Source organism: Leptodactylus fuscus, chromosome 3 (assembly GCF_031893055.1).
Source record: "Leptodactylus fuscus isolate aLepFus1 chromosome 3, aLepFus1.hap2, whole genome shotgun sequence".
Classification (NCBI taxonomy): Eukaryota; Metazoa; Chordata; class Amphibia; order Anura; family Leptodactylidae; genus Leptodactylus; species Leptodactylus fuscus.
This window is the reverse complement of record NC_134267.1, coordinates 150924310-150943569: the sequence shown is the minus strand read 5'-3', so window position 1 is coordinate 150943569 and position 19260 is coordinate 150924310. Positions and strand designations below refer to the sequence as shown.

Below are 19260 nucleotides of genomic sequence, written 5' to 3'. Positions count from 1 at the left end.
TGTGTGTGTTATGCCCAAAATTATGTCCAGTCCCAAACTGGTGAAGATCTGAATTCTGACACATGGGATCTCTCTATTATTAAGAGGCCAGAGACCCTTTACAATTCTGGCACATCTGCGGCCAATGCTCACTATATTACAGACTGCCACACAATGGCCTAAGGGCTTGTTCACATCTGCGCCCGGTCTCCGTTCATGCAGGTTTCCGTTTCCTGCACAAAACTGAGCAGGAGACTGAAACCTGCAGGACTCTTTCAAACCAATTCATTTGAATGAGTTTGAAAGATGTCCGGCTGTGAGCGCCGGTGAGCGTTTTATGCTCTCCACGGCAAAACATTCTTTTTTTTTTTTTTTTTTTTAAATCTAACACAGAGTCAGACATGCTGTACTCGGGTGTCCGGTTTAAAAAAAAAAAAAAAAAAAAACGGTTTCGTGGCGGAGAGCATAAAACGCTCACCAGCGCACACGGCCGGACCCGGTCTGACAGCTTTCCATCTTCTGCAGAAGACGGAAAGCTTACAACGGACTCCGGGCGCTAGTGTGAACCTAGCGTAAATTTGTTATGCCTTGTGTACAAACCAGAAGTCAGGTGAAGACAGGAAATGTACATCAGCTACCAACTGACATAGATTTCCCCCAGATGCAGATTCCAGTGGGGAAAATTCATGCCATCATGTTGCCACAACCACTCAGAATAAATAAATAAATACGGTTATCCAGAACAGCCTTTAAAAAAAGCTGTGGAAAATAATTTTCATCTTAGCCGAAGAAATTGGAGCATTTTCCCTATAGATTTTAATTTGGGGGGTTGGTTAGAGGGGAAAAAAGAAAGTTTTCACTGATTTTTTATTTTTTTTAAGCTGTGGGTAACTATGGGTTAGTTAACCTCAAAGTTTTCCCCATCTCAGGATTTTATCTGCCCTCTTGTCTCCTCTCCCCTCCATTTCCTGGGTTTCAGTTCAATCCAGTTGCTGCTCGTTGTAAACTGCAATTATCTTTGAATTTACATCAAAACCAAACAGAGCATAATGGATAGAACAATATGATGGGTAAAAAGCTGCAGTTAACTTAAACTACAATTTTGAATGTGATCCTTGAAATTGGGATACCCTGTTAAATTGTACATTTGGCACACACTTTAATAGGGAAAAAAAAAAAAAAAAAAAAAAAAACCATGATGAAAACTCTGTATAATCAATAAGATTTATTGAACAAGACAAGCTACAGATAACATTCAATAAACATTCATGAGTTCAGGATAAGTAAATCAATACATTCAATATATGATGCTTTGGTCAAAAATATTTAGACATATCAAAACCTGTTACATACAGCATGAACAGTCAAAAAGGAATTGCATAGATGAACTATAGGAAGTGTGCATGTAAAATAACGGATATGCATTCAACTACCTGAATATGCCCACTGTGCATTAAAACCTTTAGAATTTTGTGTAGAAGTTTCACACAATCCACTATTAGAACAACAGACTTATTTCAGCCTTCCAAACTAAAGGTTAATAAATCCTTATTCATTACAGATATTCAAAGATCCTCCTAAAACACAAGCATAACCCAACCAAGCTTTCCATAAAAGAGGTTGTCCGGGAAAATAAGTTATTTTTATAATAGGCTCGGGGAAGTGGGACAAAAACCAAACACACCCATACACACGCCTGTCTCAGATGCTCCAGTTTCCTAGTCGGGTCCTGCAGCTCGGCTGCCTTCTTGCTCTGGAATTTCTTGCCAGCTGCAATGTCCCGGTGTCCTTCACAGGTAGAGATGTCCCAGGTTCCTTTCCCGAGTCGGCCAATTGGCATTAGTGGTCACTTCCGCCAGAAGACAACAATGGAGTTTCAGGAGCAGACCATTGCTGAGACACACCGGAGCACCAGGGAAAGGGTGTTTTTTTTGTTTTGTTTTCTTAAACCACCTCTGCCCGTCTATTTAAATAATAATTTGGGTGTCCTATTTTGCCTGGACCACCCTCTTAAGCTTTAGATAGAAAATAGCACAATACACATTCAAACCCAGCATATATCCAAACAGGAATATAATACAAGAATGAGTTTGAAATCCAAGTAAATTACTCGCGCTTCTGTAGAAACCATACATGTTTATTGCTAAATAGGTATTTCTAAGCAGATAGGCAACCATAAATGAACTATGTTATTAAGGTACAAATGGTTATTCTGAAGCTTATATACAACAAACCTCCTCATTAAAATTAAAAGAAAAAAAAAAAAAAACAACAACAACAACAAAACACGAGATCAAAACCATTTTGGACAGTGTAAAGATACAAGCCTATTGAGAAGTGCTATACTCCTATCTCAATGGTTTGAAGTCTTTGAGTCTCCATCTGTTGTGTAGTGAAGAACCTCAGAATGCCTGTCATCCTCCGAATGAAAACCAGAATTATACAACAGTTGAAAACGCACAAGCTGCAAACCACTAACGTGGATCTCAAGGCAAGGCATTTTTCTGAAAGATATTGTATTTTACAACATCAATGGGATATTATATTTTATTGGTCAGTTCCATATTTTACAGTCTCTTAAGAAAAAGGTACCCAATCACTTTAAATTTATTCAATTTTAACAACGATTCCGTTTGGCAATTTTCATTAAAGAATCTTAGGGCTAGTTCACAGAGTTTTTTTGCAGGCAGATTTTGATACAGAACCCACCTCAAAATCCACCTACAAAAAAAAAAAAAAAGCTCATCTGTCACTAGCCTCAGCATTCACCTACTGTACTTCACCACAGTGGAGTCAATGAGGAAAATAAAAGAAATAAACAAATAAAAATCCCCTCTTCAAGAACTGAAAATGTCAGAGACCAGGCTGTCCGCGCAGAATGGGAAAACCAGTGAAAAGAGACTTTAATTTTTAAAGAAGGCAATGTCTAGGCCTCAGTTAAGTTTAGTTGGACTCAACAACTGTTTTAAGGTGACCACACACACACGAATGAAGCGCTCTTCCATCTTATTAACTTTTCAAACAAAACAAAACACAAACCCCCGCCCCCCCGAAAAAAACCAAAAACCTAAACAGCATTAAATGCCTATAGATCAGATCTTACTTTACCTGGATCTAGGTTGTTCCCCCACCCCACCCCCAGCTGTATCTCCATTTCTGGTGATGTGCTCACAGCGTGAAAAGTCTGACATAAGTGTAGGTCATGAGATGGCATGTCCCTAACCTCCCATTACGCATTGCAAATACTATTGTCACCACCGTGAAACACAGTATTTCCTCTACTAATCCTTTTCTGCCTGCTTATTCCAGCTCTAGAATAATGGTTCTGTCTAGAGCTACAACGATCCTGTGTGTCCTATACATGGACACTGGAAATAGATGTGTCAGTCCAACTCTGCTCACTGCACTGGCAGTGCTAATGCTACTGTCTATAGCATCATGTGTGGACTGTAAGATAATGCAGCAAAACTGTACAGTCTTTCAGCGGTAACAGGCATGCCTGTAGTGCGTCTTGCAAGTCTATGACATCAATGTTTTTGCTGAAAACGGAGCTAGCATTACGGGCTTTGAACGGGGGCAGGAAAGGGTTAATTTCAGAGGCACCACTGAGTATTCTTAAGAGAGGGGGTTCTAACAGAAGAGAAATGCTGTAAGTGCGGCCACCATTTAATGTAATCTGTCTTAGTATCTACAATGCTAGAAACATTCTTAACATGGCAGCAAGCAGCAGACAGAAAGATAGAGGGAGGAGAGATGCCTAGCACACAAGCTTCACCATAGGTAAGTGATAATGCACTTTTGATGGGAATTACACTGGTTAATACACAAATACAAGTTGAAACCACAAAGAGCATGTTGCCATTGGAGTAGTGCAGAGTGTTCTATAACCAAAAGCATCTATTGCTTCATGTGACTCACTGGTTCCTTCTGTCCAAATGGAGTACTGTCTTTTTGTAAGCACCCTAATAATAGACTGTAATAATGCTAAACCAGATGACAAATGACACCCATAATGAAAAATCAGAGAACACGATTGGCACCAGAAAAATACAAGCAACACATGTTTCATCTTCAACCAGGGGTATTGGAGACATCAAAAAGAACAAAAACAAAACAAACCGCCAAACACCCTTCTTTATTGCAGCATGTGACAAGACCGCAAACATCAGCAAGATGATACACTGCCCAAGAGCAGACATGTGTCTTCACAGTGTCTATGCAGTATAGTGCTCATAGTCATGATCTTGAAGCCTATGTATGTGGTCTTCACTATTTTTTCCAATGCTCACTGATGGAAGAGACAAGGGGGTGTCTTCTATGCCTAGAGGAGGAGATTTCATGATGTTGTGATGGTGGATACTTTGTGCAAGTTCAAAATGCCTGGACGGCTTTTCTGAAGGAAAAATATCACAGGTTATGGGTCTTAGATTTTGGTAAAGACAAGTTGATCCAGGGTTTCATACAGACTGCTGTATTAGGGCCTGTATTTAGGGCATCAGCATGTTTTTGTTTTTTTTTTCCACAGGATCAACATTGAAGGGTTATAGGTTGGACTTGATGGACCTGTGTCTTCATCTAACCTCATCTACTATGCAACTATGTAAATGTTGTTGGCCGTTCCCATGAGAACTAGTATTTACTATTCACCAGTCAGATTACAGTTGTCAAGTAAAAGTGTAGGTTGCAGAGTTCTTGCACTTTGTCGGCAGTAGCGCGCTAGGCTTCTGTGATGCCACTAGAACTAGTATATCAGAGAACCAAGAAACAACTTGTAAAATTACTTTACTAAACCAAAGACATCATACACAGACTAAAGGGAAAATCATTCATGGTTTGCCACACTTCCAGACATTACTCTAATAGGTAACATTCTTAATTGAGGCATTTTATGACGCAAGTTTATGAAATAAAGGGGAATAACCTTGTAAATTCCAGTTTATATCTCCTTGGTTGTTCTAAACAGCCTTTACTTTTTTTTTCTTCGATGTTCTGTTGGGTCATCTACAGAAATGTTACTTTACAGCATCTAAGAAAAACTTTTAAGTCTGGTACAAAGTCTCTGATACAGGTTCAGGTTCTGCTTAGTGCAGCAACATGTTTGGCACAGCCCAAAAATTACTTTGGACAGTTTAAAAAAATATATAAGAAAATAAAAATGATATATCATTACATTCATTCTGTAACTTCAGTGCAATAGATTATATAGATGGAGGACCAATAAGGAAAAAAATATAATCACAAAATGTAACTTAGAAAACAATTACCAGCAAAGTATAGAAGTGTCTTATATGCAAAACATTCTTAGCCATTAGATCATTACAGGTGACATATAATGCCCTGAGGATATATAGTCCATGGTATAGTGAGAACAATACAATATTAAGACATGTGTCCAAAATATTTTATAGCTTACATATGAAAGACATAATGCACTACACATGTTCTGGTCTGGAGTTACAACCTGTATTGTAGTTGTCAGTCACATTCACAATTTTGCAAGCTTAATAGTGGAAATCTCCAGCAGCTTCTCTCACATGGAAACTAAGGATGGGACATGCTGAAATACAACATGCCTGATCCAGCTTTCTTATAACATCTACAGGCAAGGGGGGGGGGGGGGGGGAATATATACCATATATCATCAGATCCAGCCAAATGTGGTACATTTATAAAGCCTTAATGTAAAAGGAGAGCTTTGCTCTAAACAAGAAACCTAGCTTTATACCTTCACATTACTGGAGCGAAGCTTAACTATTAGGAAGGAACCTGTCAATAAGCTTGTTTTCATCAGCCAACAGAATTGTGAATGAAGCTCTGGAGTATATGGCCTGGGCTCCACTGCAACCTTCTGTAACATGACCAAGTGATTTTACCCATTGTACAGCTGAAATCCAAAGCTAATCCCACAATCAGAGTTCACAGTGATCGTTGTAACTGCATTAAGAGGAAAAAAGCCCATCCATACTTTACTATAGTGCGAGTCATCCTGTTCCTATGGCAGCTGAGAGCCTAATGGAGGTTATCAGGCCAGTCGTAGGAATGAAGCCTTAACAGCTATGTACCAAAAGTCCCATAGACTTGTATGCAGTTCTATTGCAATCTATGGGACATGCAATCAGAAGACAGAAGGTTCATGTACCCTAAGGGAAGGCTAATAAGTTGTAAAAAAAATAAATTCCCAGTATATGATATGGTATATTAAATGGTACCTTATGAAGTACAGTTTGTTGCACAAACATTATGCTCTCATATGGCTCAGGGAATGGAAAAATATGAGAGATATGGGGTTTGTAGGGGAACCAAAAATGAAGAATCAAAAAATGTCTGCAGTGGGAAGGCGTTAGAAGCGTTTTCTGGCCCCTGATGCATAGTTCATATCGATGACGTATCCATGGAACAAGCCACAGGTATGTGATTTATGGTGGTCCAACACGCCTTGTGCAGTCCGCTATAGTGTGGATGGGTTGCTCCTCTACTCCTATTACTTGAGCAGGAGCAGTCTGCACAAGCTTCCTGTCCACTGCAGCAGGTTACACCTGGAGATTGCAGGGACAGCGGATCTGTACAGGGTTTGAAAGTCAGACCTCTACAGATCACATAGATCACGGCCTATCCTGTGAATACCTCATCAGTATAAAATATGCATTAGGGGCCAGGAAACTCCTTTTAAGTGACAACTACAGATGACTAGATTGTGTAAAATGCCTTCATTTGGACTTCAGCTGAAATAGTAAAAATGAACCAGTTGTACTACAAAAAGACGCAGTGTAGACCTGGACTAATACTGTGCAGTACAAGACACAATGCAATGCATTTACAAAGTTATTGAACGTCTTATGCATATTTATAGGATAGATTGTAAAATGGTGCTCAGGAGGGCATACTCTTCATCATCAATGTGCCTTTGCTATCATTTCTGACATGCACAATAAATACACAATCAATGCCTCCATCCTTTGCACCCGGACAACACAATCAACAAACTGTATGTACGAAAAATTGTGCAAACAAAAGCACGAGTTGAGGCCCATGAAAACCAGATTCCAGCTGTCGTCTGAACAACAAAATCTAAAAATGAGATGTGATCTGTTTGCTATGGGCAGCTACCACATTTCTGTCTCCATGGGACCAGGATTTATAGCATACATTCTCTTAAATGGGCTAAGAATTCGTTAAATGATAGTTGTATATACCTTGAGCATATGAAAATTCATGAAAAGTGAATCAATTTTCAACCCCTAAAGAAAATTGATGTCTAAAATAGCTAGATAGCAGATGAAAGCATTTACCTTAAGAGAGAAAACATTGCAGCATCTATGTAGTCAAAAGTCCTAAAACAGTCATGCTGGTTAAAAATACTACTTTGACAACAAACCAGCTCACATTATAATAAATATGAATAAAAATATAAAATACATGGTATTCTGCAGCAAAATCTGGCTGCCCAGAGGATACACAAACTTAAGGGTGTATAAAATTAATCAAAAATGGCACTGATTTTTTTTTTTTTTCCTGTACATACATTGTGCAGTTTTAGTCATAATACTGGATATTGGTTTATGAAAGGATGACAAACATGATACAGCATTGACTAGGTGTAACAAGCAGCTTTTCCTGAGGAAATAGAAATTTGTTTAGGAATTTTTAAGGACGCCACTAGTTTGAAATTACAAAACTAGGAGAAGTGACTAGTCCATGAAAACCAAGTTTTCTGCTTCACCACATAAATGTTCCTCCTACTGTCAAGTAAAGTGTTTACAGTTCACATCAAGCCAAGTCTCAAGCTACTGAAACTTCAGAAATATTAGAATTTGCAATGCCTACCTATTCAGCCATGTTCATATAATTGTGGTACTCAGAATAAAACGTTCACTCATCTTTTCTATTACCGTAGTAGATGCTTTTTGATTTTACGATATATAGGATAGTTACAACTTTTGTAACTATGTGAAGGGAATGTCAGTATTATTGTCAGAATGTCAGTATTCTTCGTATTTAAAAAAGTAAGGAACATAAAAAAAAATTCTTGCAGTCTTCTGCTAAGTGATCAACTGTTTTCTATACATGGTGTAATGCTTGGTTAAAATATCACATACACAAACTGCTCCCTCATATCTTCCATAGAGAACTGTTCAACTAGTTAATTAAAAAAAAAAAAAAACATGAGGACGGGAGACCCCCGGAGACTCATTCTCAGGATATTTTGGGGACCAACTGCACAGGCTAAATCCTATCAATAATTTGGTACAACTGCAGTACAATTTCTTAGCTGGCTCACAACCAGCAGCTCCCAAGTGTCCGTTTACATTCATGTGAATCAAGGGTCTCCATTAGTTAAATGTCAATCAGGGACTGCTGACTGGAAGCCTTGTTACAGGGTCCAAATGAAACCACTTGTACTGGAGGGGATATCTGAGGGCTCACGTGAATAATCTAAAGGGAACGCATCATCCATCTTTTGTAGGGATTTTTTTTTTTTTTTTTTGTATTCAATTTTCTTTATGGGATTAAGGGGGCTGCCACTCTACTATCACAAGTTCATGGATACACTTTACACTAGCTTTACAAGAAACTCACAGTTTTATGGTTCTAGGCGTGCTCTGCGACATGTGCAGAGGTCATTGTATTGGGAGAGGGAGGTGATAAACTGTAAGCATCACTAAGGTGGACTGTGTAATTCTGGCTATATAATAGAGGTGTACTAGTCAATGCAATCCTGGTAATGAGCTGACTGCAAAAAAATTACCTCTGCAGAACAAGAAGGGTCAGTCTATATGGGATCAGTGGCCAGAGTGAACTTTGAAAAATATATTATGTAGAATAGACAATGATATGGAAAGATAAAGAGAAGGGAAAAAAAATTGGAAAAATAGGTTGATCAGAAGTGTATTTAAGCAAAAGGTCATTCTCTAGAGATATGTTCCCACTAGGTTTACCTTTAAAAGTTCTCCTTTGAGGATCACAATACCACAAATTGATAGGGCTTACTTGCAAAAATGTGGATTGAAACCAAAAAAGTCAATATCAATAGTTTGGTTGGTTAAATTAAACAGACACGGCTTGATGGAATGTGAGCCTCGTAAACACAGAGCTTTCATGACACGTATAGTAAGAGGTTATATAAATACTAGCCACAGTACCTCTGCTTGTTCACAACAATATTATAAATCACAATAGCTAATATTTGTGGCAAAGAAAACTACAAAGAGCAAAGATCGTATTACTCCTAACAGAGCTACTTCTGAAAGTTATAGAACTGTAGTTATTACGTAGTCATTTCCTATGTTTTTAGCAGAACCCTTGTGCAATATAAGCTTGGTTAGCTGCTTGAAGCCATATAATGCTGCACAGTGTTTGTCACAAGTAGGGCAGACAAAGGTCTGATCGGACAAGCAATGCACTGATGCATCAACAATTCTTAAGTCTTGTGAGCATCAATGACAAATTGGATCCATTTTCATTGTCTATTGTAGGAGCCTGAAAAATAAAACAAAATAGTTTTTAGTTCTTGTGCATCAAACAAAGTAAGCATCACAAAAAAGTGCAGAACATTCTATCTTCTGTTTTAGTGTTCTGGACTCTTCCCTACAGTCACACTGTTGACGGAGTTCTTTGGGATGTTTATGGCCTATTTTTAGATCAGACCATCAATGATGATCAGTGGTCCAACCTATGAACGTTCGTTGATCAGTGCAATGAAGGGGCCACATCATTTACATGCAACTCCTGGTACTGCAGCTTGTCTCATTCACTGTAGAGCTAAGGACTAATTCCCATGTCTATGTTGAAGGCAATGAGAAAATATGAATAGTTTAAAGGGATTCTACCATTAAAAAACTTTTTTCTGTGGCTAACACGTCGGAATAGCCTTTAGAAAGGCTATTCGTCTCCTACCTTTAGATGGGATCGCCATTCCTTAGTAATACCGGTTTTTACCGATATGTAAATTAGTTCTCTGGCAGCGATGGGGGCGGGCCCCAGCGCTGGGAATGCGATGAGGGCGTCCCCACAGCTGCCAGAGAACAGGATCCTGCGCTGCCTCCATCTTCTGCTGGATCCTCCCCTTCTTTCTTCAGCAGCGTCACCTCAGTCGGCTCTTACATTGCGCATGCTCGCAATTACGGCCTTGGAACTATGGCCACACATGCGCAGTCGGCTCTACTAGTGTAAGAGCCGACAGAGGTGACGCTGCTGAAGAAAGAAGGGGAGGATCCAGCAGAAGATGGAGGCAGCGCAGGATCCTGTTCTCTGGCAGCCGTGGGGACACCCTCATCGCATTTCCAGCGCTGGGGCCCGCCTCCATTGCTGTCAGAGAACTAATTTACATACCGGTAAAAACCGGTATTACTAAGGAACGGCGCGGCGGAGATCCCATCTAAAGGTAGGAGACGAATAGCCTTTCTAAAGGCTATTCCGACGTGTTAGCCACAGAAAAAAGTTTTTTAATGGTAGAATCCCTTTAAGGAAATAAAAAATCAAAAAGATTATATATAAAATTAAATAATACCTTTATGGGAGGGCTGGGATTTGGAACCGGATCTTGGGGAGCTATTTGGATTACGGTTTATGCAGTCATGACCATAATCCTCACTGTGATCTTCATCAGGTGCAGGAGGAAGTGGCCTGTATAATAAAAAGATGTCCAGAATGTATTTAATGCTAAAATAAAATTAACACATCAGCAGCAAAAGCTTTGTCAAAATAAACACAGACAAAAAGATTCGATCATATGGGATCAAGCCATCCATCCTTCACTTTACCAAGAGAGTTCTGAACTCTTTAAAGAGGTGTTCCTCCAGTGGTTCCAGCACATTTGGAACTTTTTTTCTCTAGCCCGAACCATTCCCAAGCCACCAGTGCTCTTAATTTTTGTGTCTGATATGCCAACTAGACTCTTTGTCAAATTGGTGATGGCAGGCTGGACAGGCAAGGAGGCGGGATTCAGAAGCAGACAGTCATACTGAATGAGGCAATAAACCTGCTTCACTTTTTTTTTACCACTTTTTTGTACCGCCAGTTTTTTGACGTTCTACTGAACGGGACTGATCCTTTTCCCACTGATGAGCACCCTAAGCTAATATTAGTGCGGTCTTATATACTTTCTCTTTTTTTGTTTTAAAAAAAAAAAAAAAAAAAAAAAAGTTTTCGGTTCACAAACTTTCAATCTCCACTGTAAATAAGCTGGAAAGACTGACAATTTCTGTAAAGCGCTGCTTGATGGCGCTATGTGAATTAGCAAAATAAATAAATGGCACGAAAAGAAAGTTAATGATCAGGTAGAAGCAATTTAATATATGAAGGCATGATGCAGTATATTTACCGGTAAGGTTTATCACTCCGGGAACGGTGCTGTTCATCTCTTGATCTAGGTCTACTATGCTCATGTGAATTTAGCTAAAACACAAAATAATTGATAACTCACTTTCAAGAGGAGAAATAGAAGACACCTTTAAGAATAGCAATATTTTTAAGGCCAAGATATTCAACCAACGCTTAAAGAGGACCTTTCATGTCCTCGGGCACATGTGGTTTTATATACCACTAGAAAGCTGACAGCGTGCTGAATTCAGCGCACTCTTGGCTTTACCGTTATGTGCCCCGGTGCAAGATATTTATCTGTGCCCTTACCGATATCTCTTCACCGTCAGAAGGGCATTCCAGACAGTCTAGCCAGGCTGTGAGGAACGCCCCTCTCACAGTACTGTCCATAGCGCTGTACTGTCAGAGGGGGTGTTCCTTACTGCCCAGCCATGATGCTGAGCAGTGAGGAATGCCCCCTTCCTCCTGACAGTACTAGCCCATAGAGCACTGGAAAAGGACTAGTCATATTATACAATAACTATAGCCATTCCTTAGTAAGTTACAAGTGAGAGATCACTGCTGTATCTTCAGAGAGAAGACTACCACTGAACAGAACAGGTCAACAAATCTATTGACAGCCTCCTCTTCCCTCCATAACCTTCTGCGTGTGTATAAAGAGATGGATTTTAAACAAATATATAAGATATACTACATGGTTTCTTGTTTTCACCTGTACAGTTCATTCAGATTTATAATTGACGGTACACATCTTAAAACTAGGTGTTGAAAACCTAGCCTAATATGAGTAACAGAATCTACTAGTGGTTTCACTTCCTCCTTCTCCAATATAAATGAAAACTAGAGGAGAAAGTGAGAGATAAGTATAGATATCTCAGAACCATTAATGAGAGAGTTTCATAAAAGAAAGAAAGTAGATTAACCCTTTCACTTCCAGAGATTTTCAGATTTTTCTCTCCTCTGAATGCCAGAACAATTTTCATAGATGGACAAATAAAATTGTAACATATATATTTATGTAATAATAATAATAATAAAAATAATAATATTATATTATAATCATCATACTAACCCCCCATAACTATATATTTTCTTAAAGTAGACACACTTAGTATTATCAGATCCCACTTCGTGCTGTATTCAGACACCTCCCTTCAATTTTAATTTAAGATAAGATAATCCTTTAATAGTCCCACAGTGGGGAAATTTCAGGGTTTTTTTTTTTTTTTTTTTTTTTTTAAGATTTAAGGTGAATGTTTAAAAAAAATACAAATAAATGTATATTAGATGCTAAAAGTGGAAACTAAACAAAATGCTATATGCACCAAACCTCTTAAAAATAAGAGTTCAACATGTGTAGTGTTCCTTCATATCACTAAGGCCTACACCTGCAGGCACATAACTTCATAAAATCACCAGAACTGGAAGGAACAAAAATCTGCTTTGAAGCTGGATATAGTAACAATGTATCATCCTTATACATTATATATTTTTTGAAAGTATAGATCATGAAGATTACATGTGTCTCTTTGAAAAAAATATAATTTTTTGAAAAATGCACTAAAACCTATATTTGCACCTAAAACTACTATTTAATCTTACATTCACACACATAAAATAGATCAAGGTGTACACAATTTATATATACTGCAAACAACTACAGCAACAGCTTGTACTCTCAAAAACACTGATACAGAAGACAAGCAATATTTAGCTTTTATTCACTAATATGTTCAAAATCTATACTGCACATAGATTTTGGTGTCACATTTTGCTAACTTTTGAGATTGCACAGCATACAGTTCATAAAAATACAACTGCATATATGCAAAGACCTTCATGCAACTTTGCAGCAAACAGATTACAAAGTAAAAATTGCACAGCAATTCAAATTTGAATTGTTACTTAATCTCTAGTGCGCAAGCATAGGAGCCTGAAGTAGCTGCCCATGCCTGCGTAGTAGAGATGGAGTGTAGGCAGTTCCCACTAAAGGAAGTCTGGACAGGAAGAAGACATAAATATTATGGGTTAGGGGGGTGGGCTGAGTTAGTTGGGAAGGGCTAGTAGTGGGTGAAATAGGTAGGGAGATGGGGTAGGGGGAAGAGAGATTGATTTTAGAGAGGGGAGGGGTGTGAGAGCCTACAACTGATCATAATACATGGCATTAGGTAAAACAGCAGGAAGCTCCACCATGTGAACAAATGAAGAAAATGCTGGGCGCTCCCAGAGAGCACCACTCAAAACACTGCTAAAGTTATTTGGGTGCACTTATTAACCCATTAAGTGCATTAACAGACTTAAAAAAATAAATAAATAAATTGCCTTTATATGTTGTGGCAGGTATGATGTAATCTTAGTATCGTACTTCTGGTGTCCATAGAACAAGATAATGGTAGCCTATCACTAAAACAGTTTGAGCACACAGTAGGGTGTATAGAAGTAAAATATACAAAACCTACAGGAAGTCCCAGGCCAGGTAACATTTGTCATAATCATGAAGTAAGTTTTATATATAGCTTAGCACGGAGACAAGTGACTCAAACTGCTATAAACAGCCTTACAAATCTAGCTCTTGAAGAAGAACAAAGTTCTCTGTTCCCACATACCTCCCACTCATCTGGCCTTCTTCTGTCTGTCGCTTTGTCCCGTCCTTTAGACTTCCTATACGATTGTTGCTCTTTCTCCATTAACCAACGTGCCAGTTCCTAGAGGAATTATTTAATAACTATTTAACAATTTGCCAGACCCTCTGTGCAGTTAATATTGTAATATTAACAAAATAAAGCCCAACTGGTAACCCCTAACTAGACAACTATACACATACAGTACATTTATGTCTGTAGCTAAATGGAATTATTGAAGCCCTTACTAAGTGCGCTGTAGGATTGCAGTCATGTTGACTAAACCATTATATGATTAGGGTTACCAGAAAATGACAATAATAGGAATAATAGTCAAAGCTATCAGAGGATGATACAAGAATACCACTCTGTCATGCATTCTGATTTCATTAACCTGAATATTGCACACAGTTTTGTGCATGCAGCATTAGACAGGAGTTTAAGTTTAAAGGGATTTCACTTAAAATTGGGAAAATCCCTTTAAACAAACTACAACAAAATCCCTTTAAACAAACTCCTGTCTAATGCTGCATGCGCAAAACTGTGTGCAATGTTCGGGTTAATGAAATCAGACTGCATGACAGAGTGAATTTTAAGTGAAATTCCTCATTTTCAGCAAATCCACCAATAAAAAGGCACTGAATTACTTATGCCTCATGTTCCTTTTCTGTTTATAAAGAAATTTCCAGTGTAACATTTCTCCTGATTTCCCCCTCTTTAACACACTATAACTCTGCTTTATATCATTGCAGTCTACATAGAGGATTGTAGGACGTTGTGAAAGCAGCATCACATTGACCTCACACAAAAGCCAATAGTAGCAGATTAGAAGTCAAGAAATGTATAGTATATATCATGTGGTGCAATGACATGCCTATAAGTTTTAGGCTAGCGCCGCATGGCTACATTTGTAGGATTACAAAGTGATTTTAGCCATTTATGTACAGCTGCACTGAAGGTGTGCATTCTTGAGTGCAGCAGCTGGCACTAACTGGTTAAAACAGATCAGTAGTGCTACCAAAAAAAAAAAAAAAACCCTTGGCCTTTATAGTGGGAAATATTGTTTAAAATATATTAAAATTAATAAATGTTGTCTATGCAACACAACTCCTTCTCGTAAAGGGCACCTCCTTCAGAAATGAATAATGCATGCGAATTCAACAAACTTTGTAATATATATTATTAAGGAGATCTGTTTCCTTCACCACTTAAGCTGCTCTTCTCCACCTCATCTTCGATCTGACTGATTAAAGGGATCCCATCATTCAGGCGACATTTTTTCTAAGTACCACGTCGGAATAGCCTTAAGAAAGGCTATTCGTTTCCTACCTTTCGTAGTCCTCTCCGTGCCGCCGTTCGCCTACATACAATAACGGTTTCTCTCAGTATGCAAATTAGCACTCTCGCAGCACTGGGGGCGTCCCCAATGCTGCGAGAGAACTCTCTCCAGCACCGCCTCCATCTTCGTTAGCAGAGCCCTCTTCAGCCTCTTCTTCCGGCGGTGTCTTTTCACTTCTACATCTCGGGCAGAGCAGACTGCAAGCGGCCATTTTCTCGTGGCCTATGGGCATGCACAGTCTGCTCTGCCCGAGGCCTAGACGTATGAAGACCCCGCCGGAAGAAGAGAATGAAGAGGCTGTTCCTGAAGAAGATGAAGGCAGCGCTGGAGAGAGTTCTCTGGCAGCATTGGGGACGCCCCCAGTGCAGTCTGAGCGCTGGGGCCAGCACCCAGTGCTGTGAAAGAGCTAATTTGCATACCGAGAGAAAGCGGGATTGTAGGCGAACGGCGGCACGGAGAAGACAACGAAAGGTAGGTGACAAATAGCCTTTAAGGCTATTCCAACGTGGTACTTAGAAAAAAATGTCTTCTGAATGATAGGATCCCTTTAAAATGTAGAAAGTAAATCAGCATGAAAATTGGAGAAAAAGATAAAAATACAAAAGTTTCTTATACTTGCCTGTACTATTCATTTATGCAAATTTGTTTAGAACTGGGAGGTATGCTTTAAAGCTGCCAACCAGTGATCAACTGATTACTGCGGTTCAGCACATGAAACCCTGTGGAATTAGCCATTATCCCCAGGGAAAGTTTCACCCTACCATATAATTTGTACCTACTTTACTTGTTCAGTTATAAGCACCAAATTATACGGAAATCAGTCCCTACCTCATCTTGTGCCAATTGTGCCGCTCTGTAATCTTCAGCATTCACCTAATGAAAAATTAAGGAAATAAAATGGTTATGTTTTAGTAAAGGGATTTTCTGGATAATTTAAAAACTGCAAATGGGCCCGGCCACAGGTAGGTTAAAATTTAACTACGGTAAATGATACTCAGCTACCCCCAAGTTTTTTTGTTTGTTATTTTTAATTCACCCCACACTCAGCAAGTTTTTAATTTGCCTTTATCTGTAAGGTAATTTCCAACAATATGTACCGTATTTTTCGTACTATAAGACGCACCTAGGTTTTAGAGGAGGAAAATAGGGAAAAAAAAATTTTGAAGCAAAAACTGGTAAAATATTTAATATATGGGAGTTGTAGTTTTGCAACAGCTGCAAGGCCACATTGACAGGTGACCCTGCAGCTGTACGGGGATGCATAGAGCGTTTTTTTTGCGGGGCCAGCTGTACTTTTTAGTTATACCATTTTGGGGGATATCTATTGCTTAGATCACCTTGTATTGAAAAAAAAAACAGGAGGTGATTTAGAACTTTTATTTATTTCATATTTTTAAAGCTTTTTTTTTTTTACTATTTTATTCCCCCCCGGGGGCTTGAACCTGCGGTCACTTGATCGCAAGTCCCATAGACGGCAATACAAGTGTACTGCCGTCTATGGGACATTCTGTATATTAGTATTACGGCGGCTGGTCATAGACCCAGCCGCAATACTAATATATAGCAGTGACAGACCGGGGAGCCTCATTAGGCTCCCGGCTGTCACCCGAACAGGTCGGCTCCTGCGATATCGCCACGCAGGAGCCGGCCTGCAACTTCACAGGTACGGGGCCGGTGGGGACCGGCCCCGGGGGAGAAGGGGCCACCGATACTGACCCGGCATCCGCTGTACTAGAGAGGCGGATGCCGGGGAGGGATAGACGCCGGGGCCTGAGACATCGCTACGATCCTCTGCCCTGCATGAAGCCAGCGGCGGGGGCACGGGGGAGCGGAATAGCATCACTCCTCCCGCTGCTGGCTTCATGCAGGGCAGAGGAGCGCAGCGATGTCTCAGGCCCCAGCGTCTATCACTTGCCGGCTTCCGCCTCTCTATTACAGCGGATGCCAGGCGCCACATTCAGACTATAAGACGCACCCTTCTTTTCCCCCCAAATTTTGGGGAAAAAAAGTGCGTCTTATAGTCCGAAAAATATGGTAATTAACATTCAGTTTAGAAATGTAACAAAAAACAAAACAAAACACACACACAACATTAAGAGCGTATCCAGACATAACTTTACTTCAATGGATTTTGTGGCAATAAACGCCACAGTGAATATCAGAAAATAAACCAATAAACTAAATTACTTGCGCCCCATACGTCTTTTCTGTTTATAAAGCAGTTGTCAGGGATAAGTGCCATTTGGTGGTTATGCATGTACAAAGCTGCCCTCTGTTCTGCTAGGCATCTCTCCATGTATTTTTCTCTGCAATACTCTGTGTACCTGCTGCAGAATGTATTGAATCAACCACAGCAGACGCAATCATTTACTTTTGTAGCAAAAAAAAAAAAAAAAAAAAAGCTGGCATAGATTTTTGCCATGGCACTAGCACTCCTGGAGGTTGTGCCAAACTCATCCTCTTTATGAACTGGCTCCTAGAACTGAACTGAATAATCCAGATGGGGCTGCACCAATGACTTATAAAGTGGTAATATTACATCCCTGTCCTGTGAGTCCATACCCTCTTTTAATACATGACAATATCCTGCTGGCCTTAGAATCAGGCAATTGACACTGCATGCGGTTACTTAATCTCTGATCTACAAGTAGATCCAGGCCCTTCTCCGCCATGTTAATAAAGGGAAAGATGAAGAAAAAACACAATATTAAAATAATTCACATTACCCTTAGCTCCTCTTCCTGAAGCCGCCTAGCAATCTCAGCATCCCGTGTACCTCGATTTCTGGGCTGAGGGCCATCTCTGTGTCCTTTTGAGCGATGACCTTAATCAGAGATAGTTTATTACTGTACATGAACTGTGAGTATTAAATTTACAGTACTGAGCAATCATCTTAGGCAGGTGTAGGAAAAAAAAAAATTTATTGACTCCATAATCATACTGCAGCAGGATAACCCTAAATGTACAGCAAGAGTCATTAAGTCCAATCTTTAGAGTAAAGAAGGAAACCAGGAAATTAAGAAATGGCCCCCACAAAGCACTGACCTCAAGATCAGAAGGCTATAAGCAAGCCTACATACACAGAAGATCTGTGGTTAGTACTTCGAGATGTTTGGAACAACCTCCCTGCCGAGTTCCTTCAAATGCAGTGTGCAAGTGTGCATCAAAACAGCATCAATTTTTCAAGGTAAAGGGAGGTCATACCAAACATTGATTTGATTAAGATTTCTCTTTTGTTCATTCGCTTTGCATTGCTAATAATAAACCATTAACATTTCCATTTTTGAAAGAATTGTTAATCTGCAGCATTTTTCCACACATTCCTAAATCTTTTGCACAGAACTGTACATACTGGACACAGATTGCCAATTGTTTTGCCCAATTTCTCCACCACTGACTTTTCTATGTTAGTCCTATGAAAAAGTTTGGGCACCCCTATTAATCTTAATCATTTTTTATTCTAAATATTTTGGTGTTTGCAACAGCCATTTCAGTTTGATATATCTAATAACTGATGGACACAGTAATATTTCAGGACTGAAATGAGGTTTATTGTACTAACAGAAAATGTGCAATATGCATTAAACCAAAATTTGACCGGTGCAAAAGTATGGGCACCCTTATCATTTTATTGATTTGAATTCCCCTAACTACTTTTTACTGACTTACTGAAGCACAAAATTGGTTTTGTAACCTCAGTGAGCTTTGAACTTCATAGCCAGATGTATCCAATCATAAGAAAAGGTATTTAAGGTGGCCAATTGCAAGTTGATCTCCTATTTGAATCTCCTCTGAAGAGTGGCATCATGGGCTACTCAAAACAACTCTCAAATGATCTGAAAACAAAGATTGTTCAACATAGTTGTTCAGGGGAAGGATACAAAAAGTTGTCTCAGAGATTTAACCTGTCAGTTTCCACTGTGAGGAACATAGTAAGGAAATGGAAGAGCACAGGGACAGTTCTTGTTAAGCCCAGAAGTGGCAGGCCAAGAAAAATATCAG

The 19260-nt window shown here is 39.4% G+C and overlaps 1 protein-coding gene across 2 annotated transcripts in view; it reads right to left on the bottom strand.

The window, feature by feature from the left end:
- Positions 1 to 7686: 7686 nt before the first annotated feature.
- The window catches only part of CCDC50 (coiled-coil domain containing 50), a 41679-nt gene continuing 30105 nt past the window's right edge, over positions 7687 to 19260 (bottom strand). For both annotated transcript variants that reach the window (XM_075268548.1, XM_075268547.1), the window contains 6 exons: positions 17985 to 18082; positions 16087 to 16131; positions 13905 to 14003; positions 11300 to 11373; positions 10487 to 10602; positions 7687 to 9456 (listed from right to left, as the gene is read on the bottom strand). In XM_075268548.1, coding sequence (XP_075124649.1) covers positions 9437 to 9456; positions 10487 to 10602; positions 11300 to 11373; positions 13905 to 14003; positions 16087 to 16131; positions 17985 to 18082 — 452 coding nt within the window. In that variant the 3' untranslated portion in view covers positions 7687 to 9436. The remainder of the gene's footprint in view (positions 9457 to 10486; positions 10603 to 11299; positions 11374 to 13904; positions 14004 to 16086; positions 16132 to 17984; positions 18083 to 19260) is intronic.